General features: G+C 36.2%; 1 protein-coding gene across 5 annotated transcripts in view; it reads left to right on the plus strand.

Moving 5' to 3' along the window:
* The window catches only part of LOC128854840 (dorsal-ventral patterning protein tolloid), a 40,826-nt gene extending 14,542 nt beyond the window's left edge, over positions 1-26,284 (plus strand). For all 5 annotated transcript variants that reach the window (XM_054089259.1, XM_054089261.1, XM_054089260.1 and 2 more), the window contains exons 4-13: positions 3,124-3,210; positions 3,295-4,213; positions 4,343-4,541; positions 14,206-14,467; positions 18,842-19,047; positions 19,225-19,587; positions 22,490-22,776; positions 22,896-23,076; positions 24,804-25,066; positions 25,153-26,284. In XM_054089259.1, coding sequence (XP_053945234.1) covers positions 3,124-3,210; positions 3,295-4,213; positions 4,343-4,541; positions 14,206-14,467; positions 18,842-19,047; positions 19,225-19,587; positions 22,490-22,776; positions 22,896-23,076; positions 24,804-25,066; positions 25,153-25,413 — 3,028 coding nt within the window. In that variant the 3' untranslated portion in view covers positions 25,414-26,284. The remainder of the gene's footprint in view (positions 1-3,123; positions 3,211-3,294; positions 4,214-4,342; positions 4,542-14,205; positions 14,468-18,841; positions 19,048-19,224; positions 19,588-22,489; positions 22,777-22,895; positions 23,077-24,803; positions 25,067-25,152) is intronic.
* The last annotated feature ends 1,640 nt before the right edge of the window (positions 26,285-27,924 follow it).

Raw genomic sequence — 27,924 nt, forward strand, 5'->3', positions numbered from 1 at the left:
CACACATAGTTTCAATCAAGTAGGCAAACGACAGCACGTTCGCGTAGACTATTTGGCAGTCCTTCCTACAACTACTCATACATACATTACTGTACATTTTTTATATTTTCACTCGCAAAGCACTTTGTGTCTACGATCGATGAGGAATTTCCTAATGCTGGCCACAGACGGAAAACAAATCAATGCAAAGGGTTGAAACTCATTTCGCCACACACCTGTGGATTTGTTGACGAGTTTAGTTTCACGCTGTTCGTTGCTAAGCGAACATGGAAGTGGAAAAAAATGATTTTCATTTATGGTACTTATTTGTGCTTGAAAGGAAGGGGGGAGGAAGATTGTTTTCACACTTTTTATATTAGCGTTTTTGTCTACTTCTTTATATCATATTTTCCAAATAAAATTTGCCACAATGCCTCTAATTTTTTCCCAATGGTGGCTGCCTTTTGAACAAATTTTTGAATATAATTATGAATAATTACATTATATTACGAAAGCCAATAGCAGATAAGGCTAATGGACCTGCCTCAATAAATGTTTTGCTTAATGTTGTCATTTGTCCGCTCACGTAAACACTTCAAAATATCAAAGGAAATGAGGAACTTCGCCACACACACGCAACCGATCGCAAGTTGACAAGCATTATTGTCTATTTTTGATCGGTTTCCCAACTGCGTCAATTTTCAACCGATATTTTCGATTTTTTCGGTTTGTGGCCTACCTAAAGCAAATCCACAGAAAATAACTGCGCTATAGCAGCTGATTTTTTTTGTTTTTATTTTTGTTTTGCGATTCGCTAGCTGAACCCTGTTTCTTCGTTCTTGCCTTATTTCTCTGTTTACATTGTGATTGATATTTTAACATTCGAACGACCAAATTGCAAAAGCCTTATTCCGGGTAAAGGTGGTTGTTGCTCTAGGAAGTCACCTTCTAGGAATTCGCCTTATTATCCACTTAAGCCAGTCCAAAGATTTCTTTATTTAAATCTTCTTCCCTTGTTCTGAATAGCCCCGTACACCCGCACTAAATACTTGAATTACAAGTAGTCACCCTTTGTTAAATGCTGTTATGTTTTCACTAAGCACACAGGTAGGCCAAATTTTGTCAGTAAATCTGTGGCACTCATAATAATGTATTCTCAATTCTACGAGATTTTTTTTTCGGAAATACATACATATGTATTTACTTATTAATAGGCTTCATGTAGCCAATAGAAGAATGTTTGCGAATATATACTTATAAAATTATATAGATGCAAAATGGTGCAAAACTAGTAACTCTATCGGAAAATTTTTAATTTTTGCAAATGTCACCGTACGTAAATAACGCTTGACACGAGCGACAACTGTAATATACAAACAGACAAGCAATGGAGCGGGGAAGGTCAAAGGTCAAGATTTCAATCACTCAAAATATTTTTTTTTTTGTAAAAAAGTTGTTCCAAAACAAAATTGGATGATTACACAGCAAACTGTGGGGTTGACATTGAGAGTCGGCCAAAATTGCCAAGCGATTCTGCAGGTGGGTTCTTCACGCTATTTTGCCATTTCGATATTCTTGCAAATTTCTCAAAAATAAGTAAGTTGCATTTTTGTTAGGGTATACCTAAATAATTATCTACGTTCTTGTACGGAAGTTTTGTACCGAGACTCGCCAGTTCATCCCCAGAGTTCCACTCGATATCGCAATGGTCTGGAAGCCTTGTATATTTGAGCGAATGTGCTCTGCCATCTCGATAAGAGATTTGCGGAATTTCATAGCTACTAGGAGATTGTCAACTTTTTTGAGGCCGCTATGGCAATCAATGAAAATACCCATATCATCTAGGGTATCGCATCGCATTGCACCAACAGTAGGACCTTAATTATTGGAAAGAGTTCAGCCTGAAGAACACTACAATAGTCGGGGAGCCGTAAGCCAAAATAAAGTCCCCAGATGCTTAGAATATACACCACCGCCAACTAGATATAAATGGATGGACTCACCCCGTCTTAGAAAGTATCGTCTCTACTTTTTCCTTTGAGGGTAGGAGAATCGTGGTAATTTGAGGCGCGAGTGCCTAATTAAGTTGGACTTGTGCCAACAAGCTGTGAAATACTGGTTAGAGTATTACCGTGACCGTAACTAGTGTTTAACTACTTACTTAAAGTGTTCAATTTTAATGTAGCGCTCTGATGGCATATTTTGCCTACCGATCATTTACATTTCCCACGATGGCGTGGTTGCTATTGTCCCAACTCTTGGTACTATTTTTGGGGAAAAAAACCACGCAGTTTCCTAAAAAGTCACTTCAAAGTTTAAAATGTGATGCTCATCTGTTTTACTGTCTATTTAGAATTAATTTTCCCAGAAACTTCGGCTGTCTGAGTAGGCATAGAACATTGTAGTTTCGATAACTTAAAGCTTGGTAGTTAAAATTGTACCCGTTTAAGCATATGTAGTCAGTACTTCCCACTTATATGGTATATGCAGATAATTAGGTAAAATACGAAAATTCAAACGGAGGTACCAAAACGCAAAATCCACAACGCAGGTCCTCTTCACATATTTATTTTAAGCTTATAAAAATAACGAAATTTTATTAGAGTTATTTCTTTGTCGGCGCCCATTTTATTTAGTATTTACATTGACGTTTCTCCTTGAAGGGTTGTACGGAAGAAAGTATCTTCATAATCTAAGATTATTATATAATCTCGGACTTCGGGAGAGAAATTTTTTATGGGTAATCTTGCTTTTTAATTACGGATTGGGAGTTAAGTTCAAAAAAGTAGATAATCTAATTATATGTATGTGAACCTATTATAAGGCTGAAAAAGTTAAGCTAATGGAAAAAAAAGAGTAGAGGCAAAAGATATTACTGGGACTGTTAGGTCCTTGCAATTTATAAATGGCCTCCCAACCGCTATGCCACATATTTTACTTCATTTTCAATCACCAGCTGCTGATTCAAAATTCTTGACACGTTTATAAATCAAATGGAAGCTTGGCGTGCGCTAGGTGGTCTGTAAACTGATTGCAACTAGCTTTAAGAGGTTTCCAAGCAACAGTGAATGCTCGAGCAGTACCTCTGAGTTAAACACCAATTATGCAAGTCTGTACTAAGTGTTTCATTTGTATGTTTTTCAGACGCTTGTTCAAGCAACTCAAAGGCCAACGGATGCCGATTGGCAAGAAGAAGAACAAACGGCCTCGGAAACCACACTCGAAAAGCAGGTAATTAAGTTCTGTGAGCTTCTCTAAAGTTGTCAGATACATGTAGGTGTATAACCAACGACTCTATATTATTATTCTTCATAGGCGCAACAACAACAACAACAAAAAATCCAATCACAATCATAATTCAAAAACACACTCATTCCATCATCATCAAAATATGAATGACACTACACGACTAGCACGTGCTGTTACCGCTAATAAAGAACGCGTCTGGGATCATGGTGTTATACCCTATACTATTGCCAACAACTTTGATACTGAACACAAAGCACTCTTTATAAAAGGTATGCGCCATTGGGAGAATTTCACTTGTATCAAATTTGTGGAGCGCGTGCCTAAAGTACATCCCAATTACATACACTTCACGGTAAAGAATTGTGGTTGCTGTTCGTTTGTGGGCAAGCGTGGAACAGGGCGTCAGATTGTTTCGATTGGCCGTAATTGTGAAACATTCGGAATTGTAGTGCACGAGCTGGGGCATGCGATCGGCTTTTGGCACGAACATACACGCATCGATCGCGATCAATACATAAAAATCATTAACGAGAACATCATGAAGGGACAAGAGTCCAATTTCAATAAACTCTCACCGGTGGAAGTTGATTCTCTGGGATTACCGTACGACTACAATTCAATTATGCATTATTCGAAAAATACGTTTGCCAAAAACGGTTACGTGGAAACGATACAACCAATTGGCTTGTCAAAAACTCAGCAAAATGAGATTGGCCAGAGATTACATATCAGTGATGGTGATATTTTGAAAGTGAATCTGTTGTACAAGTGTAGTAGTTGTGGACGCACGTATCAAGAGAATTCTGGACAAATAGATTCACCGCATTATAAATATTCGCAAGCAGCGATACAAGCAAGTAATGTGGTCGATGAAGGTGGAAGTGGAGACTCTGAGGTTAGCGATTTCGATAAATCATTAGAGAAGTGCGAATGGCGTATTACAGCAACGAATGGCGAACGAATAATATTACAAATTCACGAAGTGGTAGGTTTGATTCGATCAAATAATTTTATTCAAAAATAATTTTTTAAAGCTACAATGAATACTTGTCATATGCTTTCATACTATACATATGCACGTCATATTCATGCCATTTCGTTTCCTTGTCTCTAGCATTTGCTTGAGTCCACTAATTGCTCTGTGGACTATTTAGAAATACGCGACGGCTATTGGAACAAATCCCCCGTTATTAAAAGACTTTGCGGCAATGTTACTGCGGAAACTGTAGAAAGCAATACGAGTCGAATCCTGCTTAATTATGTTAATCAAAATGCCAACAGGGGATTTCGCGGTTTTTCTGCTGAATACCAGGGTAAGTCTTAAACAATTATTAATTTATGAATGTATGTATTAAAACTTTTAATATAGAATCTAGACAAAAGCTTTACTCTGAAAGGTAAAATAAATCCTCTTCACTAGCAACAGAGATTTTTGCTTTACAATTGGATCAGAGATCAAATATCGCAATTAATTAGGCTAGGCAGAATGCTTGCCGTTTGTGAGAGGGCAATTGGGAAAACAATATAAAACGGTTTTCTTAAGTTATCAATTTTTTTGTTAGAATGTATTTATTAAAGGCGGCCGCCGTAGCCGAATGGGTTGGTGCGTGATTACCATTCGGAATTCACAGAAAGAACGTTGGTTCGAATCTCGGTGAAACCAAAATTAATAAAAACATTTTTTTAATAGCGGTCGCCCCTCGGCAGGCAATGGCAATGCCATGAAAAAGCTCCTCATAAAAATATCTGCCGTTCGGAGTCGGCTTGAAACTGTAGGTCCCTCCATTTGTGGAACAACACCAAGAGGCACATCACAAATAGAAGAAGGAGCTCGGCCAAACACCCAAAAAGGGCGTACGCGCCAATTATATAATATATGTATATATTTATTAAAGGCTCCATTAATTATTCATTTGAGCTAGATATCTCGTCCTTATTATGTTTTATTTTATAAATTTAAAATGTGGGGCACACCATTATTGAGCCTCCCCGTGCTTTATGACTGGTGAGACGAACTTGTGGCGAACGAATGCTGCACGTTTTGGCGGCCGCACGTACTTCCTACCATCTGCACCAACTCTATTTATTTTCTATTTCGTTTCCTGGCTGAATAAAATATAACGTCACTAATTTTGAGCCCAGGATATGAGTTCTCGAGTAAACTCAATTCGGCGTTGTCGTTGCCATGCTGTTGCCAATGGCTTCTGCCGTGCCAGTCTACCGACAAGCCCTGGGAAATTTTCGTGCTTTTATTCATCTATAAATCGTTTCAACTATAGTAAAGTGCTATAGGAATACTCCATATACTTTATTCACAATTCACAAAATTTTGGACGAAGACCGAATCGTTCGTAAGTATATTTCTCACAAAAATATCAGTGCTCCTACTAAAACACAAAAAATCAATGCGAACCCTTCAACTGTTGTTATTCATATAACGGGCCGCACATGAGCTGATAACTTGTTTGAGCGACTGAAACCACTTACCACTTACCTTTTTTCAGTCTGCCGGATTGTGCTATATTTATTATAGAGCGCGTCCGAAATTTAAATTAGAAATATTAAAAATTCCGGATCAAATATTTTTAAATAATCCAAATCACTCCAATAGTTTTTTCATTTCGCTTCATCCTTCTGTGTCTCGCCAATTGAGATTCGACACAAATTCTCTTCACTTTTCATTTCACCAGTTTTAAAGAATAAGAATATATGTACATCCTGCTTGATTATTAATGATTATACCTCCCGTTGTTATTAATACCAATCATAGTTCAGAAATGAGCCGGTAAAATTTGCTTACATATACCAAGTAAATAATACATTTGATTAGATTGTTAGATGAGAATTGTATAGGATGCTTTCCATTTCAATTCAACCGGATTATTCGGGACATGTTCTTCGATTTCGATGCAACTCAAATATGTTGCTCTCTGAATAAAATAATGAGACACGTATTTTTTTGTTCGCCCGGGCATATTTGAGTTACAATTGAAATGGAAAGCATCATAGGTGTTTCGAAAGCGTATGGTACGTCTAGCTATCTAGCTATTATTTACTCTGAGAAGGCTCCGAAGGCCTATTAACTTGCCGATGGTAATAGCACAAACATGGATTCTTAGGAATTCCACTTGTTCCGATTTATAATGTATGGTCTTGTCTAGCAGTACCTTCGTTCTAAGAAATATCCCAATAATTGATTAGATTCGTCGATCGCCTGAAGCAGCGAGGAATTATTTGCTATTCGAAAGATAAGAAAGCATGTGACTAACGATGATTATTATTATATTATTATATTATTTTTGAGGATAAACTTGTAAATTTTGAGGATAAACTTGTAACTATTTGCATAAAGTACGGACATGAAAAATATTGGTCCCGCGAAAATCATTATACCAACAACTTTATATAAGATATCAAAACAATTTTTTATTTTATTTTCTTCTTTATTTAGCAATGGCATTAGTTTTTGTTACGGTATCCGCCGCTCTCCGCCAATTCACTGCTGCTCTTATTTAATTACTTTTTTTAGCAATTTCCTTTTGACAATTGCCCAATATTGTGCACAGTTTGGTGGGTTCTGGTCCTTTTAAACAATATTTACCCTGTGATTTTCATACCAGTTCATGGCAAGACGGCTATAATGACACGATACTAAATTGTGCCAGAACAGAACTGAGCCTGTATGTAGTTTTATATGAATAGCAGCAAACGTTTTTGCAAACACTTCTTCATATAAATTTCTTGATATATGTATGTATATGTAGTGCTCGTGGTAATAAACGTTTTGCTTTTTATATCACACTAGCAGGTGGCTTGCCAAACCAAACATTTTTTAGAGCACTTGTCCAATATTTTTAGCTTAAAGGCACCCGGGACTCCTCCGCTCTTCGTCTCAGTATACAACTCAGTGCTCTGAATCTGTTTAAAGTCTGCTTTGACGTATGTTTCATGGTCCATAACCACACAGCTATATTTATGAATGTCTTGGCTGTATAATTTTCGCACACATGCTTTAGCACTCTTATTTGGTTTTTCATTTCGATTAAGTGCTGCAATCTTTTTATATTCACCTATATAAACCTTCACTTTTGCGCACTTTTTGGGCTTAAACTTTCGACATATTGACCTGTTTTCCAGCCTCTCGTGGCGATAAGTGAAAAGCAAGGTTTTTCTCGAAATAATGGCTCCACTTCTTAGACTTGTGACTGCGACACAAATCCCGTTTTTCTTTCTCTATCAGGCCTTCGTTCAACTGACAAGATTTCATTCAACTTTTTTATTTTTAACATATAAGTTACCGTACTTTTCGAACCAATTAAAGTTTTTACTATGGGATTGTGCGACAAATTACCATTTTCTGGCGTTTTGCGCATAATTTTCTCCGCAAGCTCACACTTAACCGCTCTTTATTTTAAAGAATACGTAGAACTTATAAAAAGTGAATACGCCAAATTAATAATGACAACAAACACTACAAACATGCATATATATTTTTTATTTACAGTTAGTTTTACGCTAGTGATGAGTAAACACAATCGACTAGTTTTTTTTCGTGTCCATTCTTTATTTAGAATACAAAAACGGTTTAAACTTTCACAAAAAAAGATAGGGTTTCTAGTTTTACATTTCTCAACAATTAAGCATTCATGAATCGACTATTTGGCGGATTTTATCTGTAGACGTACTCATGGTGGACATTTAAACGATGTCATACTTCATACATGTATAATTGTTAAGAGCCGTATTTTGAGTAAAAATATTCAAACCTCAAACCAAAATTTTTACTTATTTTATTTTAAACCACCAACTAAGCGCTTCTTTTGAAATACCCTTACTGACACATTACCTTCAAAGTTTACTCAGAGTTGCAATGACTGGACTGTAGCTTACAGATTGTGTGACAATGCGTCAGACACTAAATCAAACGCATTCTATGCAACCACTGGCGGGTATTTAAAAGTTATTGTATTCGTAGAGTCCTACACAAAACATCGACAGCCTGCATACTTGATGACTTTTTCCGTTGCCAGTTGCCGTATATCCGAATAGACGCAGTTGGCACAAAATATATACATACACGCATATACACTGTCGGTCACGCTGATTTCCCACTACGATTTGACAAAAAAAATGCAAATAAAAAAAATTCTTTGTATTTGATCTAACATTCTCTAACATATACATACATACAAAATAACATAACAATACATATAAAATAACAGATGCACATATATTTCAACTCAATACTAAAGTTCAGACTTTCTTATACAATTAAAAACACAAGATATGAATAATAATAGATATGTACATACATATTTCAAAATTCAAAAAACAAAATTTTAAATAATTATGTGCACATTAAAAAATTTAAAAACAAACTAAAACAAAATAAAGGTTTATTAAAAACTTTATTGTTATTCTTCAAACTTCATATAGTAATTAATCTGTTTCACTGTCTTCAAAAATCTTTGCGCGTGGGCGTTTTGGGGGAGCAATAGCTTCCTCAGAAGATATTTCTTTAACATAGTTTTCGCTATTGGATAAGAAACTAGTTGTGGGACCTTGTGGTTCTTCTACTGGTTTTATAATTGCAAAATCTGTTATTAGTTTTTGGTGGGTGGTTTTTTAAGCTCCTTTTCAATTTCGTAATAAGGTGCTAGATTAATATCTATTCTATCTATCTAAGGCAAAAAAGGGTAATTCCCGGTTTACATTAAAAATACATTACATATTATTAATATGTGGTACGCAAATTAGTGTTACCAGATTTTATAATTATGTATTTTCCCCTTCGCGTTATAGAAGCCTAAATTTCGCGTTGTACTGAAACCTAATATTTACAAATCGCGTTATATCGAAACCGCGTTGTATAAGACCGCGTTATACAAGGGATACCTGTACATAAATGTATAATAAACATATAAATGTAGGTAGAGATACGAGTACAAAGCGAAACGCGATTAGTCGAATCAACTAACAAAGTACATCCAGAGTTAACATTAGTTTTTCGCAGACAAATTTTAGGCTTCCTTTTTTTAACGTTTTTCTCTTTTCTTTCTTAAAAATTAATTAAACATAAATCAGTCTTAGTTGTACACAGAATATGAAATAAGTAAATAAATATGAAATGTATAATCTTGAATGAATCTTTGCTAGAAAAGTTATTGAACCAACAATGTTTTCCAATTTTGGCAAAATTTCTTGTTGCCATACTTTTTTCAACTTTTTTCTCAAGTCTGTTTTGTTTGCCAGTCTGTAAATGGCAATTTGACACCTTACTAAGGTCTTATCTTGTACATACATGCCAATGATCATCTACCGGATTTGAATCAGTGAGGTTCATAAAAATGGCCACTGATCGACTCAGCATTTTGATACTGGATATTTCTTCGACCCGCATTATGTGATGTGTTCAAAAAAATATGGCAATCCAGTCAAATCAATATGCAAAGAACTTAGCTTGTTATTATAAATATTAAAAATGTTATAAACCGATTTTATTTATCTGATCTTACCGATCGTTCTTCCACGATAGTCTTAATGGGATGGTTTATCAACTCGTTCTACTTTTTTGCGTCCATTAATAAGTCAACAAAAATTGAAGTGCCACGCACAAGGTGGCACAAAATGAATCACCCTATCGGAATATTTATAATTTTTGCAAATGGCGTCCTAGGTCAATCATATTTGAGACTTGTGAACTAAACAGCTGCTTGTGTACCGCTTGTGTACAGGCAATTATTTAGTAAAACAGTTATTCAAAAACGAGATTGATGATTGATAATTAATTTTGCGCCACCTTGTACATATTATAAAACACATTCCTAAATCATCTTGTTTTGAGAATGTTTAACTATTGCACATGTATCTTAGGAAATCGTCACACCTTTAGGATATTATTGGCGCAATTAAAATTGAATCTGCTCTCATCTGGCTATAAATATTGCTCAATTGTCCAGTTAAGTGCCCACTGTAGCCTTGATAGATGCTCACCTTTAAGGCTACCTTCCAGAAGTGTATTGCATGCGCCATTTCGATGCTTATTTCAACGTCATGCTACTGCTTAAGGTATTTTCTAATTTCCACTCGCAGTCGGAGGAGTTTATTACAGTCCCTTTTTACAGGGACAAATATAAAATTCGCGTAAACAAGCGTCTGCATGTAAAATGTTCTGTGGTAAGTTATGCACGACCACTAGTGTACAAGCATATGAGGCCACAAATGTCATGATAAGTTGGTTATTTATGACTTCCATAAATAAAGGAAATAGAAAGAAAAAATATGTATGTATTCGCAATGAATTTGCAAATGGACTATCAATCCTGCGGCATCCTTCAACAGTCTAGCAAAACTCACACTCGCTCTACCCACGCATTTCGCAATACATTTTGATCTCATTTTTATTTGAAGTGTGGCTGTTGTTGTGTTTTGAACGTTGTTGTGATATTCAACGCGATTTTTCACACCCGTTGCATTTTAATTTGCATGCATTCAAAGCAGAAAACGCAAAACAAAAGCAATTTTGTTTATTTGCACACATACACATGCATACATATGTACATAAAACTGCCACGAGGATCAGCGCTACAATTCAACAATAACTTCTGCACTATCGACAATGACGGACCCTCGAAAAATGACAAAAATGAAGGAGAAAAGTGTTTTATGAACTGATTTATTTTTTTCGTCAACTCAGCTGAGCCGACATGGTAGGTATTCCACTATACAGCTGCTGTATGTGGAGTTGTTATATTGGGCTTGTTCGCGCGTAAATATAAATGGAGACGTGCGGTTATGGCCAATAACAGCAAGGGTCATTTGTATATAAGCAATTTACAGCACTAGTACGTATTGGTGTGTGTGTGTGTGTGTGTCCTAGTTGGCGGAGTACTTGCACCCTTCCCGGTATTATTATTACTACAGCATATAAGCATGTTATATACATATATACGTACATATGTATGTATGCAAATAGTTTTTAGTATTGTAAGGTTTATTTTCATCATTGAGTAGCCTTCGTTGCATGCCATAAATAGATGTAGTTATTCTCATATGGCGCCCACTACACCACTAGACTTTGCAAATGAATTTCAGGTTAAGTGTTAAAACAAACATTGGATCGAACGTACTTTAATTGTTAAGCACTTGTTTTATAAATTTTTACTTTAATTCAATTCAATTACAATTGAGTGTTGTCTTGACGAAGGCAGTATGTTTTATTCAAAAGTTCTTTCGTGGCGGAAACGCACACAAAGGCTTGCCATTGTTTGGGTAGGAGCCAACGTTAAATGAAGAAAGTTTCAAAAATGTTTGTCATAAATACATATGTACATATGTATGTATGTAAAAAAATTGTATCCACAACTACATATCGCTCATTTATTTCAATAGGTCCATAATCCAAAAACAAAAATTGTTTAGATAAGCATGCAGAAATGGTCACAAGCTCTTCTTTTACGGTTTATACAAAATTCATCGCAATATCTATTTCATAAGATGAAAATATGCCTTTACTATTGTGTTTTTTTTGTAAGTAAACAAACGATATGATAGAAGAAGATTGCGCCCATCAGAGAATGCGTGACGTCACGTTTTTCCGAGTTGTGCAGTATTACCAACCATTTGCTCTTCGCAATAAATTTAGTGCTTTTTTATACCGAAAATGCGAAAATTTTGAAGTTTCGTGTTTGTTTCCTCCTTTTTTTTAATTTAAAGCTACCGAAACTTTAAGTTAAAAAAAATTGTATTATTATACAAAAGAAGGTTAAAAAAGGCAACTCTGAGAAGAGTTTAGTGCTAATGAAAATTAGTTGGTTCTTATATAATTTGATACTTTGAAAGTGTGAAATTAATTTTTTGCTCCTTTAAAGGTTATGCAAGAATATTAAATGTCCCTCTCTCAACTCTTCTTAAGATTGAAAACCTTTTTACACATTTTAAAAGGCGTTTGAATTTACTGAATGCGGATTAAAACCATAGAGGTGTAATCGTTTCTTCCGGCCATCAATCCTTAGTGGGACATAGAGCATCAAGAGGTGTGTTCATTGTAAAAATAAGTCACAAAATACTAGAAAATACTAGAGAAACCATACTGATATTTTTACAAAAAGAGTACCTTATCTAGTTACATAACCTCAAATATAGCAAATAAGTCGTTCCCTTAACAAAAGAGTCTTGCTTAACAAAAAAAAAAACTCATAAATTAATTTGTACATAACACATTTATTAAAAAAAGCACGTTCTAAAGACAATTTTTCACGCATGCAAAGTTCTTTAAGTGATTCAATAAAAATTTGGTGTTTTATTTTCTTTAAATGGGCATTTTAGTGCGTTTTTATATCCAAAGCTAGGCAACACTGCAGTAGGAGAGAGAGATTTGGCTGCCGAAAGCAGAAGAACACCAACAACACCTGCAATCGCGGGCAATGCAAAAAACAGCAAAGCTAAATAAAACTGAGTGAATTATTTAACTAATTATTAAAAAATGTATATTTTACAAAATTGTAAACATTACTTTTAATTAGAACAGGCTAGAAAAATGACATGAAGAAAGAATTAAAACTCCGAGACTAAAACAAAAAAATGCTAAATCAAGTTACGAAATGGCAATCTGGCCATACTGGTGCTAAAATCACGTAACTCGTTGTCACGTAGCGGGACCACGATAGGCGCCATCTCATTATTCTTTTCATCATGGGATTAGCAGCTAAGCATTTCGAATAAGATTCCACATATGTACAGTGTGTTTTACAACCAGATTCACCTGTAAAATTTTAAAGAAATAGTTTATAAAAGCTTTACATTTTGATTTTAGTTCTACTGGTATCGCACGCGGTCGAAAATTAATCCAATAAGAATTATCACCCTAAGTAGTAGTAGTTTTACCTGGTAACTATCCATAAAAATTAGTTCGAACTTTTGCAATTTTCATTGTTTCATTTGTTTTGTACCCGGTTAGGTGTTGGACACTCGGTCTATTCGCTATCGCTTGAATTAAGCATATTTTAGTAGGTAAACTAGAATTCCTAGTACTAGAACTGCTTACGTTTCTTTACTATTATATATAATTCAATTACATATACCTTAAGCCGACTTAGGCGATCATTGGTAACACCATAGATTTGTCTAAGCGAGTTCAAGCCTCAAGTTCACATTATATTTTATAATACCGGAACGATACGGATTTATATCCGACCAAGAAAGTCACTTCAACAGTGTTCGCCAAAGGGTTTGGCTAAAACAAAAAATTCCTCATTACAATTTAGTATTGACTTCTAGATTTCATATTTTCAGAAATATGTACTAGATGGCACAAAATTAATCGCCCATCAATCATCAGAAGATATATAATTTTTACAAATGGCGTTGTACTCCAATCATATTTGGCACTTGTGAACTAAACAGCTGCAGTATGCAAAGAGACAAGTAATCGAGCGCATAAAGGTCAAAATAAAGATTTCCTACATTCAAAGTGTTTTTTCTTTTGTTTTCTTTTTTTAAAAACATTACTCAAGAACAAAATTGGATGGTTATTTTTGTGCCACCTTGTATATACATATGTGCATATATATATTGGTAAAGGGTAATTTTGACTCAATAAGCGAAACAAAAACCCGAAACAGAATTGCAGCGGGTGAGCAGGTAATGGGTTGACAAGTGGTGATCAGCTAATCCACTTCCGTCAGAAAATTCCGTGGGTTAAATAAAATTGCAACGCGACGGTTTCCAGCTGACATCTTGTAGTTACAATAGAATAAATTTTGTAGTGAAATCTTTTTTCATTGTTACAAAAAAAAAATTTTTTGTATTTATATATATTTTGCCGGTGATTGCAGTGACCTGCCTAATTTTTTAAATTATTTTTTATATGTATTATTATGTTATTATTTTATATACTATTATTTATATATTAGTTTCCCTAATAATTATTAAGTAAAATAAGTAATTCAAATTTTCTATTTTCTTCCTGTTATTTAGTAACTTGTGGCGGTGATGTCTTTATTACCCAAGATCGACGCATCGACTCTCCAAATTATCCTCTGGAATATCCCCCTGACCGGGAATGCATTTGGCATATTAGTGTGGAAGAAAATTATCAGGTTGCGGTGAGATTTTTGTCATTCGATTTGGAACATCGAGAAAACTGCCTTTATGATTATTTAGAAATACGCGACGGCAATAGTAGTGATTCTCAGCTAATTGGCACATACTGTGGCAATACGTTACCGTCAACCATCAAGTAAGTACAATAGTGGCTAATGCATTGATTAACGTACTTGAAAGCATACATTTATGTGCATTTACATATGTATGCATAGGCATATGAAGGTTACCCAAAAAATTCCTAAACATGAAATACTAAGCAAATCGCATACGATTAAGAGGTTTCGACTGGAGCTGGAAATTCAAAAAATGCGTATTCTTCTAAAGGAAGATTGTTCCTCCCCCTATCGGATGATTTATAATTTTTGCAAATGTTGTCGTAGGTCAATCATACTTGACACGTGTAAAGTAGGCAGCTGCAGTAACAAAAAGGCAAGCGATGTAACTCAGGCAAGCGTTTTCCTGTAAGAACAAAGACGGCGATCTGGTGACTGACGTACAGAGCAATCTTAAATTATGGAGGGAACACTTCTCGAACCTGCTAAACGGGGACAGCTGCGCATGTCATAGAGAATGTGAAGATCCCGATACCCCAATCGTTGACGACGGAATTGTCGTTCCGTTACCCGACCATGACGAGGTGAGAATAGCAATATCACGGCTAAAGAACAACAAAGCCGCGGGCGCCGACGGACTGTCGGCTGAGCTATTCAAACATGGCGGCGAGGAGCTGGTAAGGTGCATGCATCAACTCCTATGCAAAATATGGTCGGATGAAAGCATGCCTGCCGATTGGAATTTAAGTGTGCTCTGCCCAATCCATAAGAAGGGCGATCCTGCAATTTGTGCCAATTACCGCGGGATTAGTCTTCTAAATATCGCCTATAAGGTCCTAGCGAGCGTATTGTGTGAAAGGATGAAGCCCACCGTCAACCAACTGATTGGACCTTATCAGTGTGGCTTCAGACCTGGAAAGTCTACCATCGACCAAATATTCACAATACGCCAAATCTTGGAAAAGACCCATGAAAGGAGAACCGACACACACCATCTTTTCGTCGACTTCAAAGCTGCATTCGACAGTACGGAAAGGAGTTACCTGTATGCCGCTATGTCTGAATTTGGTATCCCCGCAAAACTAATACGGCTGTGTAAGATGACGTTGCTCAACACCAGCAGCACCGTCAGAATTGGGAAGGACCTCTCTGAGCCGTTTGATACCAAACGAGGTTTCAGACAGGGTGACTCGCTGTCGTGTGACTTCTTTAACCTGATGTTGGAGAGCATCGTACGAGCCGCAGAACTTAATCGCTCAGGCACAATATTTTATAAGAGCGTACAATTGTTGGCGTATGCCGATGATATTGACATCATCGGCCTTAACAACCGCGCTGTGAGTTCTGCCTTCTCCAAACTGGATAAAGAGGCAAAGCGAATGGGTTTGGTGGTGAACGAGGACAAAACGAAGTACCTCCTGTCTTCAAACAAACAGTCGGCGCACTCGCGTATCGGCACTCACGTCACTGTTGACAGTTATAATTTTGAGGTTGTAAAAGACTTCGTTTATTTAGGAACCAGCATTAACACCGATAACAATGTCAGCCTTGAAATCCAACGTAGAATCTCTCTTGCCAACAAGTGCTACTTTGGACTAAGTAGGCAACTGAGCAGTAAAGTCCTCTCTCGACGAACAAAACTAACACTCTACAAGACTCTCATCATGCCCGTCCTAACGTATGGCGCAGAAGCTTGGACGATGACAACATCCGATGAAGCGACGCTTGGAGTGTTCGAGAGAAAGATTCTGCGTAAGATTTTTGGACCTTTGCACGTTGGCAACGGCGAATATCGCAGACGATGGAACGATGAGCTGTATGAGCTTTACGACGACATAGACATAGCGCAGCGAATAAAGATCCAGCGGCTTCGTTGGCTGGGTCATGTCGTCCGAATGGATACAAACGCTCCGGCTTTGAAAGTATTCGATGCGGTACCAGCTGGTGGTAGTAGAGGAAGAGGAAGGCCTCCTCTGCGTTGGAAAGATCAGGTGGAGAAGGACTTGGCTTCACTTGGTGTGTCAAATTGGCGCCGGTTAGCACGAGAAAGAAACGACTGGCGCGCTTTGTTAAACTCGGCCAAAATCGCGTAAGCGGTTATCGCGCCAATTAAGAAGAAGAAGATGTAACTCAGGGCGCGTTTTATTCAAGAAGAAGTTAAAAAACGAAAACACAGAAATTACGTTTTGAAATGTAAAATATTAAGTATGGGAATAAGTTTCCATTCTTTCTTAGCCAAATTTACGAATTATTTAAACAATTAAATAATACGTGATAGTATGCGAAGTATGTGCCATTGGAAGCTACAACTTTACTCCAACTTTCAGGCAGCATACGGATTCCTTTGACGAAAACTTCAAGTTCTTTTGACTTGATCCCTTCCTTAAGCCAGTTTGTGATGCTCTCGTATGAAATGAACCGCTCTCCAATAAGGACTAACTGCATTGATCGGAACAGATGGAAATCCGAAGTTGCAATGTCAGGGGAATACGGCGGGGGGCAAGATTTTCCAATTCAGTCGCTCTAAATATTTCTGGACCGCTTTAGCAACTTGTTGCCTGGAGTTGTCATGCAGCTCAGTTTATCATGTCTACCGTCTCATCCCAGCCGCTTTTCTTTGAGAACTCGATTCAAACGCATTAGCTGCCGTTGGTAACGATCCCCAGTAATGGTTTCGGGGGGTTTAAGGAGTTCGTAACAGATAACATCCTTCTGATCCCACCAGATACACAACATAGCCTTCGAAGCATGAATATTTTTTTTTCACTGTCGATGGATCTGTATCACCTGGCAGGGTCCAACTTTTTCGACGCTTAGAGTTATCATAATAGATCCATTTTTTGTCGCCAGTGACGATGCGATGCACAAAACCTTTTCTTTCCTGCCGTTCAAGAAGCATCTCACACGCCCCCAAACGTCTCTCGATATTCCAGTGGCGTCCAATTACCTGCTTTCTGAACCATTCCCATCACGTGCAAACGTTTACCAACGGTTGATCTGTCAACATCCAACTCTTTAGAAATACCATTAAGTGTTCCACATGCTTCTTTATACAATAATTGTTGCAGTTGAGTATCTTTGAATTTTTTCGTTGCTCCTTCGCGATATTTATCACTCACGTCGAAATTGCCACATTGGAAGCGTCGAAACCACTTTTTAAAAGTTGGATTTTATGGAGCGTTATAACCGTAAATATTGATCAATATACGACACGTTTCAAGTGCACTTTTCTTTAAAAGGTACAATAATAATGGAGCATGACGAACGTAGACATTTTTGACGTCAGATAAAAAAAAAGATCTTTACGCTTCAAACGAATGTCAACTCCACATACATATACGTCTTCAAATCACGAGTATATTACTAGAGCTAACACAAAAACAGTATCAGCAGCGACACCTCTTTTACGAGGGCGGAAACTTATTACCAATACAATGTTTGTTTTAAATTTTTAAATTTTCGACCTTTAAATATAAATGGAGAATAGATGGCGCAAAAGATTGCATAGAAATTGCGTCATATGGCCTCTGGTGACGGTCAAGCATTGTTTGACAAGAACTTTATATGTGTGCGTGTCGGGTGCTTGACGCTAATATCTAAAATTTTTGATTTTTACCGACAACAAGTATGTGTGACACGACGCCACCCGACTGCACTAACACATATAAAGCTCAGTCAAGCATGCTGTATCGTCACCAGAGGCCAATAGACACTGTCCAACAATTTCCATCACTGAAATTTTTTTTAGTAAAAAAAATTATTCAAAAACATAATTGTGTGATTATTTTTGCATCACCTTGTAAACGTAAAAAAATTAGTAACAACTTCTCTTCATTTTCCAAACAAAATGGCAATCAATGCATTTTCAAAAGTCTATTGAGGGTCCGAACAGAATTCTGAGATAAATACCGTATAAATAAAGTATTTTAAAAGTTGAAATGAATCAGGGAATTACTGAAAAGTACTTCTATTGTGTCTCAGTATGTATAGTTGTATGCTAATGCTTCGCTAGAGCGGAACTTTTTCACGGATCCGCTGTGTACGTAATATATTTGAATATAACTCCAAAAGTTGTTATGAAAACTTGCAGATATTACTAGACATGAATGAATGAATGAAAATGAAGTTTGCACTTCAGCCCCATGGACTTTTGTGCCCTTTACTAGTCATAGTATAAGCTGTTATAAAGAAAAAAATAGCATAAAATATGAGGGGGTGCTTTTCAAAACTTACATTACTTCCCGCAAATAGTTAAGATGTTTAACCCCCCATAAAAATTATGGCCACCCTAATGTACATAATCTACATACCATATATGCACATATGCATTGATACTACCATTACTATCAGTATACATATGTACATACATACATATGTGTGTGAACATGCCGCAACATTAACGCCATTTGTGAGTCAACATTATTTGTAGTATTGACATTTTATTATCCTTACAGGACCAATTCAAATCAAATGTATGTAAAGTTTGTTTCCGATGGTACGCTACAGAAGATTGGCTTTTCGGCGATCTTCCTAAAGGAGGTCGACGAATGCAAAACTTCCAAGCATGACTGCGAGCAAGAGTGCATCAATACGCTGGGGAGCTATCAGTGCGATTGTTTTGTTGGCTATGAGTTGCTTTCCGACAGACGGTCCTGCGAAGGTTTGTTTACGTTTCATTTGCGCTCATGCGCATATTTATTTAAAGCCATATGCACATATGTATATATACATACATATGTACAAATATACATGCATGTGCGTAAGTAACGCGCCCGTGTGTGTACACTTAATTGCTGTTTATAGCCCGATATTAACAAAAATTAACGTTATTTCACAGATACGTGTGGCGGTATTATCGATGCGTCTGTTCCCAATGCCACAGTTTATTCACCAGCATATCCAGATGTGTATCCCATATCGAAGGAGTGTGTGTGGGAGGTGGTGGCACCACTCAATCACACGGTCTTTCTCAATTTTACACACTTCGATTTGGAAGGCGGCAAATATCAATTCGTCGACTGTAATTATGACTACCTGTTGGCTTACTCGAAGTTGGGCAATAACCGCTTGAACAAAATTGGAATATATTGTGGCCAAAACATGCCATCGGCTCTGCAATCCGAACAGAATGTAATGCGATTGGAGTTCGCCTCAGATAAATCAATACAACACACTGGGTTTTCGGCAGATATACACATCGGTAAGTAAGTTATGCTTCACAAGAGCTTTAAATATCTCATCCTGGTCTTAATTTTTGGTGCCTCAGCTTGAAGTTGCACCCTGTAATTAAAATATTTTTGAAGAGACCGTCTCCTTTCTCCCTACTGCTAGAATTCTTCGGTCACTATGAATACTAGTATACAGGCAGAAATATTTGATGAAACTCTTTGCTTTAAAGAAAGTTTTTCTTAATCTTATCCAAACAGTAATTTTTTTCTTTGAGAATACCAGACGATTTTGTTAGTCTCTTTCGTATGTTACTTTTGTGGTATTCAATCTTATCTACCGAAACACATTAAACTGGAGATAGACTTCCGAAATGATCACCAGTGTTGCACTGGCAGTCAACGTGTTAAAGCAAGAGAAAAAAGTACCGGATATACTGCGCTACGCAAGGCAAAATACTTTTTGGAAGAGTTTGCTGTCCCCAGGTAAAATCAGCCATACAGTCGATATATAACTGTTAATTGTAGAGAACGTCGAGATATCTGTGCAGCAATGATCTCAACAGAACGTCCAGTTTTTGGTCTGCAAGTCCTTTTTTTATCCTCGACGGAACCATTTTCTTGAAATTTTTTACCAACCTTTGAATTTTCTACACATTTGGTCGATTATTTACAAAAAAAAAATCATGAATTTTGCGATATGTTGTTCTTAAAGATTTTTGTTGTTCTTAAAAATGTTCATAATAAGTTTCAATAACGCGGTGGCGGTAATCGGCATTAACAACATAATTCAGATTTATCTCAGAAATTGAGTGCAACTACTGCGGATTGACACTTTACTTAATTCTCATAAATTAAGCGGATTAGGGGAATTTTCGATGGCAACACTGCCGAAAAATTACAGTAAATATCTATTGCGACTGGAAAATAATGAAACTTTTAAAGAGAAAAAAAAGAAAGGTTAGATACAATGTCAATTTGCACTAACACGTACGGAATTACTTTAAGTGTTTCGATATTTCGGAGCAGTTTGAGAAATTGCAATTTAAGATATTTTTTTTAATAAATAATAATTTTTAGTATCAGGGCAACTAATGCCCGTATTTTTTGCCGGCGATCCATCTTTGACTGACATAACTATCCAATAAACAAATCAGCTATTCACTAATCCGCGCAACAACCGTCTATAACACTACAATTTTAATCAGAATTAACTGCGCCTGTAATCCGTCTGTCTACTGGAAAAATGTCAAAGAAGACATAAAAAGGTACCGTCTAGGAATTATTCACTACAGACATTTAAGCGTCACTTTTGTAAGGCCCTTCACAATAAATATCAGCCGATAATTAAACTAAAGGTTCCAATCGAAAGGTTTGAAAAAAAATGGAGTTTCAAAATCTGTGAGAAATCAACTCGATTTTCTCACTGAAATCTTAGCCGATATGAGCGATGAGCAAGAAGAGATTTACTTTAACTTAACTCAATAATTTAACCCACCTGTTTTAAGCAAACATTTGTTAGCCGGTAATTGATGCTTAATTTAACTGAAGAAGCTGTAGATTAGTAACTTTCGATCTTATGCAATTCGAAAGCGGTGAGAGAATCATGTTTTGCATTTTATAATTCTTAAAAAAAATGTGTGTAGAAATTATTTTTGAAAAGCATAGCTGTCCGGAGGATGAGGCGTAAAAGATCTCTGCAACTTCTTCTCAGCTTACCTGCTCTCGCGGGGTTAAGAATTAGGCATCTCGGTTTTCAATGTTTTGTTGCACCTGAAGAATTGTAGGCTTAGATATCATCCGCCTGGTGAGTTACATCCTTAACTCAACCGCGAATAGATATCAAAGACATGGTTTTTGTCAGACCTTGTCATTTTCAATAGTAATTCAGACAAGTTCAAATGCAATGTGTGTACCAAGTTTCAGAGATATCGTTAGGAGTAGAAAAAATTAAATAAGCCTTTTTTCTGGGGCATTGTATTGTATACAAAATTTGAGCAGTAGCTTTACTTATTACTGAAATGCCGTAACAAGTGAGTGCCCATTTTTTCTGATTTTTAAAGACAACCTTAGATACCTTACGTCAAGATAAACAGATTTGACAATATTAACTCGAGTTAACGCGTGCACAGATAGGCAGGTAGTCATGAATAAATAGATAATCCAATTTTATCACTTTTTCTAACTTTTTTAATATTAAATGTCAAATATGATAGTCGTTCAACACCATTTGCAAAAATTAAAAATTAGAAATCAATTCTGAGAGGATGATTAATTTTGTGTCACCTTGCATATTTACGTATATATATATATATATAATTGGCGCGTACACCCTATTTGGATGTTTGGCCGAGCTCCTCCTCCTATTTGTGGTGTGCGTCTGGATATTGTTCCACAAATGGAGGGACCTACAGTTTCAAACCAACTCCGAACGGCAGGTATTTTTATGAGGAGCTTTTTCATGGCAGAAATACACTCGGAGGCTTGCCATTGCCTGCCGAGGGGCGACCGCTATTAGAGAAATGTTTTTCTTAATTTTGGTGTTTCACCGAGATTCGAACCAACGTTCTCTCTGTGAATTCCGAATGGTAATCACGCACCTACCCATTCGGCTACGGCGGCCGCTTACATACATATGTATATTTATCTACTTTCCTTTCGTAGGGCGGGTACAAAAAACTCTAGAGGTTTTACAGATGTTATGATACCGAAACTGATCACGTTTTAACAGTAAATATCGCTCGTTTGCTGGAAAACGTCATAACTCAAAAAATTAAAAATAAAAAAAAAATACTTCAAAGTTTTCAATTTACTATAGGCCCCTTCTTTTCGCGAAGAAAGAAGAAAGAAGAAGAAGTGGCGAAAATAATTTTTTACCAGCTCCTCTAGTAGTTATTTTAGTATAATTATAATCAATTCGATATTTTCACAATACAGATTTGGACGAGTGCAGCATAAACAATGGAGGCTGTCAACAACATTGTACAAACACATACGGCTCGTATATCTGCAGCTGCCGAAATGGTTACAATCTTCACAACGATGAGCATAATTGCACCGAAACCCAATGCAAATTCGACATCGGGACTGAAAATGGTACCATCTACAGTCCCAATTACCCCAACGATTATCCGAAAAGTACTTATTGCTTTTGGCACTTCCACACTATACTTGGTCATCGCATGAAGTTGATATTTCACGAATTCGAAATGGAAAATCATCAGGTGAGTAGATTCAACAAAATATTGAACCATTCCAAGTACTCAAAGTTTAAACAAATACCAAACTAATCTTTATTTTTTATTCGTTTATTACCACCTCCTACGTGGTTTTGCATGTGTAGGAGTGCTATTACGATAACGTCACCTTATTCGATGGCGAATCGGAAAAGAGCTCAATATTGGGCACGTACTGTGGGGAAATGGAACCATATGCGGTGGTGTCAACGACGACAGATATGTTCATGGAAATGTGGACTGATGGAACAATTCAGAAAAAAGGCTTTGTAGCTACGTATCAATCAGGTGAGCGTGCGACTTTAAAAATGTTAAGATTTACCTCAGTTGGACCGATTAGAAAACACCTTTAAAAATCGAGTTATTTTTATAAATAAAATTAGGTTTTCAAAATATTTTTTCCCAGAAATAACCTCAGATAACTAATAAATTCCGACAGTAGAAAAACTGTACCGTTTTCTTGTTTTTGTATCGGGGTGATGCACCCTTATGTATGTATCGGGCTTACCTAAAATTTATGGTGTGCGTCTTTTCTGTGTTCCACAAATTGAGCTTTCTACAACTTTACGCCGTTCCGAACGCCAAATGGTTTTTAAGAAGAGATTTTTCATGGCTTGGAGGTTCGTCATTGCCTGCCGAGGGGCGACTGCTATTTCGCTAAAAAAACGTTTCCATCATTTGGTATTGCATTCCCATAGTGGCAGTTTATTGGCAGATTAGTTAGAATAGTTTTGCATGCGAATAAAATCTTAGTAGATCTTAGATATAGTAACTTTAACTTCTCTAGAGAGGCTATATAAGTGCTATGGTTAGTAAGCCATAGGCCAGGTTAGGCGAGAGTCTCATTGAGTAATTTTTATTATCTACGTTAAAGCTTTCAAGTTAAATCATTATATACGTGGGGGGTTCATTAAGTATGAGGACATGATTTTTTCAAAAATTTTTATTTTTCAACACAGTCCCCTTTTAGAAAGATGCACTTCTCCCAACGCTCCGGTCATTTTTTAACCCCTCCAAAAAATAGGATAAATACGAGGGTGCGGCAGCAATTCATTACCCAATTCATGCAGTTTAACGCAACTTCTTTTTCGCCAAATGCAGCCGTGTCTCGTTCAATTTTTTGTGGCGGTAGAAGTAAGAAAGCGGTAGAATAACTCACTGTAGTATTGTCTTATTGTCCAGTGATCCTTTTCCTTATTCTTAAAAATCCATGAGGATGACGACGTTCGCATCCCAAAAAATCGTCGCCATGACTTTTCCGGCCGATAGGACTCAAATCCTCAAATCATGTTTGCCGGGCGTCCTGGTCGCTCCTCATCAAAAACGGATATTCGCCCACGTTTAAATTCGTTGAACGAATATCTAACTGTGTTCATAGATGGCGAAGCGTCCCCATGAACAGCATCCAACTTTGCTTTTATCTCCAATCGAAAAACAAAAAGCGAATTACCGAACGATACTGCTCTTTTTCCATCTTAACGAAAATCACGAAACACAGCTTACTCGAATAGCTGCCAAATCCAAACTAACCTATCAATCAGCATGAAATTGGCTTTGCCGTCGTTTGATAGATGCCAGCAGACGATGATAACACCAACTTCCCTCAGGAACGCCCTCATCAATCACGGGTACTTATTGAAGCGCCCTCGTACACACTGGAAAAAATATCAGTAAAGATAACAGTAGAGCTACTTAGGGATATTCGCTACCGGGTACTATCAAACGATTTAAGCTTTCAACCAGGTTAAATTTATATGTATACTCAAAAGTAGGTCGATTTAGATACCGGAAATCTACTTTCCTCTGAAAGAGTGACTTATTATGTATGAATGTATGTACTCGTATGTTTCTGGTTCCAGAGAGTTGTATAAAAAAGAGCGAAGCGACAGAAGAAAGTAAAACGAATAGAATCATTTCAATGACTTATTTATAATACTTTTCTAATAATTAATCTACTTTACTCATAACTATTCTCCTCGTGTTGTATAATATTTCAAAATGTTGTTGTTTTTTAGTTTGTGGTGGCTTTTTGCGGGCGACCAATGAGACGCAAGTCTTCTTTTCGCATCATCGTTTTGGTTTTCAGCCCTATAATAAGTTAATGCGCTGCAGTTGGGTAATACAAACTGACACTGAGAGTAGTGTTGAAATTCAATTTTTACACTTTGACGTCGAATTCTGTGGAAGCTGCGTCTGTGATTCGGTGGTAATTAAAGAAGAAATTTTCCAAGAAAAATATATGCGAAATAGCAATCGTGGAACTTATTGTGGCGATAAGGTAGGCAACAAGTTTTTATATAAAGTTTGCGTAACTTATCGCTAAAAAATTGTAAATATTTTTTTATTTTGATTGTATTTTTCCAGAAACCACCCACGATTACATCATACACTGATACCCTACTCATATATTTCAAATCAGACGGCGATAGATCTTTTAATGGTTTTGCGGTTTCTTTTAAAGCCGTTGGAGCCCATGATTACGAGCTCGTAGATGAAGTAGATGAGGCGACACCTTTTCCAGGCTACATGCGCAGCAAGTACTTACCCTCGAGTCCGGATAGCGATGATTTTGTTGATAGCGATAATGGCGAGGATGGCGGTGATGCCGATGCGTACAATTATTAGTAAAGTGAACCACATTTACATGTATTTCTTGTTTTTTATTGCTGATGTTAGATTATAGACAAATTAAAAAAAAATATAAATAATTAAAATTTAGTGATAATATATATATTTATTTTGTATATATGTATGTATGATTTCTCTACCAAGCCCATAAATATGAAACTAAGAAGTTATGAATATATAAGATATATATATATATATATATATACAGGTATCCCTCGTATAACGCGATAGTTACGTTCCAGAAGAATTGCGCGTTATGTAATTCCGCGTTATCTAAAACATAGTTTTCATATAAATTTTGGGGGTTATGTTCCAATAGGTTTTTTTTTAAATAAAATACATACAAAATAACAGATGCACATATATTTCAACTCAATACTAAAGTTCAGACTTTCTTATACAATTAAAAACACAAGATATGAATAATAATACATATGTACATACATATTTCAAAATTCAAAAAACAAAATTTAAATAATTATGTGCACTTTAAAAAATTTAGAAACAAACTAAAACAAATTAAAGGTTTATTAAAAACTTTATTGTTATTCCTCAAACTTCATATGGTAATTAATTTGTTTCACTGTCTTCAAAGATCTTTGCACGTGGGCGTTTTGGGGGAGCAATAGCTTCATCAGAAAATATTTCTTCAACATAGTTTTCGCTATTGGATAAGAAACTAGTTGTGGGGCCTTGTAGTTCTTCTACTGGTTTTATAATTGCAAAATCTGTTATCAGTTTTTGGTGGGTGGTTTTTTTAAGCTCCTTTTCAATTTCGTAATAAGGTGCTAGATTAATATCTCTTTCCCTTATTATTTTGCTGGATCTCTCCAGCGAAGGATCATTAGTTGTAAAGAAAGATTTCTTTTTCTCAACCAAACTTAAACCCTCTCGTATGCACTTCAGAGTGAAACTGGGAATTGATTCACAGATATCTTCTACCGAAGTGACGTCATCTTGTGCGAGATTTGAGACGGATGGTATACTCACACATGTTGTGAAGGCAAAAAGGGTAATTCCCGGTTTACATTAAAAATACATTATATATTATAAATATGTGGTACGCAAATTAGTGTTACCAGATTTTATAATTATGTATTTTCCACTTCGCGTTATATAAGCCTAAATTTCGCGTTGTACTGAAACCTAATTTTTCCAAATCGCGTTATATCGAAACCGCGTTGTATAAGACCGCGTTATACAAGGGATACCTCTATATCGTCCCCTTAGTATTAAAATAGCCTATAAATTTTTTGATGTTTTGAGAAAATGAATTTCAAACTTTTTGTCGAAAGTAGCTCTCACTCAAATCTCGTTATGTCTGTAAATATTTATTATTTTTTGACTGACGTTTTGACCCAGTTTGTGGAACTAGAATTTGACAAAATTTTGACCACATATAAAATCGACGATGGAGAATCCAAAAATTCAATAAAAAAATAATAGCCTATGAGCACATAGGCTATTGTTATACTAAGGGGACGATATGTATATGGATATAACATATAGAAGAATCTTAGTTTAGCGTGTCCCTCTAAAAACTTAGCTACCGAAAATTTAAGACCATTAGATTTATATAATATGTACTATACATATATTTCTTTTTCAAAAACTAGGTGATTTTAATTAAATCGATAGTTGTATGTTTTCGACCCATGTACACACATACATATTTCCTAGACATCAAATAAAGTGCATTCAGATTAAAATAAAGTTCAAATTAATTGTTAAATTTACATGTGTCTATAGTCAAGTAGAATATGCAGAAGTATGCCAGCGCCGTAGCCGAATGGGTTGTGGCGTGACTACCATTCGGAATTCACAGAGAGAACATAGGTTCGAATCTCGGTGAAACACCAAAAATTAAGAAAAACATTTTTCTAATAGCGGTCGCCCCTCGGCTGGCAATGGTAGTGTGTATTTCTGCCATGAAAAAGTTCCTCATAAAAAATATCTCCCGTTCGGAGTCGGCTTGAAACTGTAGGTCCCTCCATTTGTAGAATAACATCAAGACGCACACCACAAATAGGAGGAGGAGCTCGGCCAAACACCCAAAAAAGGATGTACGCGCCAATTATATGTATATACCAGCCACTATCCTTGCACTTAGATCTACGAGTATTTCAATAAAAAGTCCTATTACTGTGTACATTTCCTAGTGTATTCCGATGAAACTATACGCCAATATCACCTCAACAACCGCACCGAAACTGGACAAGCAGTGAACCTTATAAAACTAGAATTTAAAGCAGAGCTGAAGTTAAGACTCAGTAGAAATTTGGAAACATGGTTCGTTATTTTGTTTTTAATGCCTTAATATCATATTTGAGGTCTACCAGACATCGACTTCAGCCACGTTCAAGTACAAAAGCTCAGTCCGGTGTCAGTTCTTCAGCGAAAAATAGCCAAAAAAAAAACCTAAAACTTTTTAAATTAAAATTTTCAATTTTTTAATTTAATTCTCAAATTAAAACTTTTAATTTTTTATTAATTTTTTTAATTTTTAAA

The sequence above is a fragment of the Anastrepha ludens genome, chromosome 2 (assembly GCF_028408465.1).
Source record: "Anastrepha ludens isolate Willacy chromosome 2, idAnaLude1.1, whole genome shotgun sequence".
NCBI classification, from domain to species: Eukaryota; Metazoa; Arthropoda; class Insecta; order Diptera; family Tephritidae; genus Anastrepha; species Anastrepha ludens.